Raw genomic sequence first — 1,661 nt, forward strand, 5'->3', positions numbered from 1 at the left:
TCTCTATTCCAATCCAGACTAACATTCTTCATGTCTACTATCTGCTTTACTTTTTCACTTTTCCTTGATGGTACAGAGCCTATACTATTATATATATATAGTAAGTAGTGTAAATGTGTGTGTGTGAACATATATATTCAACAAGGGATAATTGAATATCTATCCAAATCTTACCTATTCTTTAAGAACTAATTTAAATTCAAATGCTTTATCATATTTTCTTTCAGTTCCTCTTAAAATGTTAATTCAATAACTATGAATCATATATCTTACTGATTATTTTTTCTATGCTGTTTGAATTATATTCCCAACTTGAAACTCTGTGCTGCATAGCCTTTCACTCCTTCCCTTCAGTCCTCCATGAGATAGTGACCACTGTAGCAATAAACACATAGCATGTGCCAATAAATATTTATTGGTTGATAATTTATTATTCAACGATTCACGCTCTTACATATGTTAAGCAACTTCCCCAGAATCTTCTCCCGGATTTGTCCAGTCTTTATACAATACACAATGGGGTTCATCAAGGGTGGCACCAGCAAGAACATATCTGCAATGAGGATTACCACTAGGGGGCGTTTGTGCTTGGCAAAGCGATGCATGGCAGCCAGCGTGATGATGGGCAGATAGAAGATGAGCACAGCACAGATGTGGGAGACACAGGTGTTTAGGGCCTTGAGCCTCTCTGCTAGAGATGCAATGCTGAGTACCATCTTCAGGATCAGCACATAAGACAAAACAATCAATGCCAAGTCTAGCATAGTACAGAGAGCAACAAAGAAACCATAGATGACATTAATCTTGTTGTCAGAGCAGGCCAGCTTCATGGTATCTTGATGAAGACAGTAAGAGTGGGAAAGAAGATTCTTTTTACAATATTTTAACCTCCTTAGAGTGAAAGGAAATGGAAGCACTAAAAGAATGCTCCTAATGGCTAAGGTTAGTCCTATCTTAGCAACCCGGTTGCTAGTAAGGATAGAACTATATCTTAGGGGATTGTGAATGGCAAGAAAGCGGTCCAGAGACATAATTAGAAGCACTGATGATTCCATGACAGTGAATCCATGGATGAAGAATTCTTGAGCAAAGCAGGCATTAGGTGAAATTCCCATGGCATTGAACAAGAAGATCCTCAGCATGGTAGGAAGGGAGGAGAGAGACAGGCCCATATCAGAGACAGCCAACATGGCAAGGAAATAATACATGGGCTCATGAAGTGAGGACTCTGTCTTTATAATAAAGAGAATGGCACAGTTGCCTATGATGGCAACCAGGTACATGAGGCAAATGGGGATGGAGATCCAAATGTGGGCATGTTCCAGTCCTGGGATCCCAATCAGAAGAAAAAGCTTGACTTCGGAGTTATTGAGAACAGACATAGTTACTGGAAATAAGAGCTCTTTAGCCAGATCTGCAACAGCATAAACAAAAAGTAAACATGCGTTTGGATAAAACTCAGTTTTATAGAAATAAAGATTTCATTTATATACTATGCTCAAAAACATGTTTGGCAATTTAATCAACTGCAATTTTCAAAATTTACCATTAGTCCTTAAACATGGTCACATTCTCCAACATGGAAAATTTACTTCTAACAATTTATCCCATGTTGGTGATACTTTTAGCATTTTTTACACAATAATATAACATCAAACCAA

General features: G+C 37.8%; 1 protein-coding gene across 1 annotated transcript; it reads right to left on the reverse strand.

Moving 5' to 3' along the window:
• Window positions 1-434: 434 nt before the first annotated feature.
• LOC100940806 (olfactory receptor 51A7) lies at window positions 435-1,382 on the reverse strand. The gene has a single exon (XM_003803772.1). The coding sequence runs from the start codon at window positions 1,380-1,382 to the stop codon at window positions 435-437; it is 948 nt and encodes a 315-aa protein (XP_003803820.1).
• Between the last annotated feature and the right edge of the window lie 279 nt (window positions 1,383-1,661).

This window comes from Otolemur garnettii, unplaced genomic scaffold, assembly GCF_000181295.1.
Source record: "Otolemur garnettii isolate 467f Iridium unplaced genomic scaffold, OtoGar3 scaffold00628, whole genome shotgun sequence".
NCBI lineage: Eukaryota > Metazoa > Chordata > Mammalia > Primates > Galagidae > Otolemur > Otolemur garnettii.